The 1,003-nt window shown below is 64.9% G+C and overlaps 1 protein-coding gene across 1 annotated transcript in view; it reads left to right on the top strand.

Annotated features, from left to right (window-relative positions):
- Positions 1-744: 744 nt before the first annotated feature.
- Positions 745-1,003, top strand: part of LOC104541207 (NEDD4-like E3 ubiquitin-protein ligase WWP2) — a gene marked incomplete at its 3' end in the record, with an annotated part of 11,931 nt that continues 11,672 nt past the window's right edge. The window contains 1 exon segment of the mRNA XM_010185204.1: positions 745-814. Within this exon segment, the coding sequence (XP_010183506.1) occupies positions 745-814 (70 nt within the window).

Genomic DNA, 1,003 nt, shown 5'->3' with positions numbered 1-1,003 from the left:
CTGTGACAGTGCCACGGCACCGGTGAGCAAGGAAGTGGTGAGCGCTGGGGGAAGTGCAGGTCTGGGCTCGTGGCTGGCCCCACAGTGCAGTCCCTCTCTGTGCTCAGAGCAGCTGCAGTCCCTGTTCCCTCCCCAGCGTTAGAGCCCATGGGAACGATTATCCCATGGGTTTTTGCTGCCGGGATGGGACCTTGGCTGCCCTTGAAGGATGCGGCTGCTTCCCCATGCTGTGACCTGCCCTTCCTCTGTGGTGGCGGTGTCACTGCCCTGTGCTTTCCGAGGGACCCCTCGTGCTTTCCAAGGGACCCCTCGTGTTTTCTGAGGGACCCGTCGTGCCGTGGCCGTGCAGGCTGCTCGTGAGGCATCGCGTCTGCTGAGGGCTTTGGGGCTGCTCTGTCCTTGTCCCCGCTGTCACCTTCAGGTCAGGGTGAGCTGCAGCCGCCCAAATGGGGTGTCCAGAGGGCTGAACGCTGCCCGGCTCGGCTCTCTTCAGGCTGTGGCAGTGAGGTTGGAGGGTTTTCCTCTCCCTAGAGTGCAGCATTGCTGCTTATCCTGGTTTATCAGGGGTGAGAGGGACCCTGTGTTTGCCAGACCTGTGCTGAGTCACCTGCAGTAACATCCAGGCTGCGTTTGGGTCTGGAGGGGCTGACCTGGGACCCTGGTGTGGCCCCATCCTCCTCCGTGCGGTGGGAGCGGTGCTGAGGCGTCTCCTCTCTCTCTCTGCTTCCAGCTGGGGGTGATGCCATGGCCGCTGCCAGCTCCAGCAGGGCCAGGGCCGGGCCTCCCTGTGAGAAGTCCCCGCTGTCCATTAAAGGTGGGTCCCGTGGTGGGGAGCGTGGGTTTCGGGTGCCTCTGGTCTGGGTGTGTGCTCTGCCGGGGAAGGCCAGCGCTGCCCTGCGCCCCATGGATGATGTACCAGGATGCGGGGCGGCCGTGGGCTGGGCTTTGCCATCGGGGACGTGGCTCCATGGCCACGAGGTGGCCCCCGTCCCCCGGAGCTGCG

This window comes from Mesitornis unicolor, unplaced genomic scaffold (assembly GCF_000695765.1).
Source record: "Mesitornis unicolor isolate BGI_N332 unplaced genomic scaffold, ASM69576v1 scaffold28725, whole genome shotgun sequence".
NCBI classification, from domain to species: domain Eukaryota; kingdom Metazoa; phylum Chordata; class Aves; order Mesitornithiformes; family Mesitornithidae; genus Mesitornis; species Mesitornis unicolor.
The sequence above is the reverse complement of the archived record's forward strand: the minus strand, read 5'-3'. Positions and strand labels throughout refer to the sequence as shown.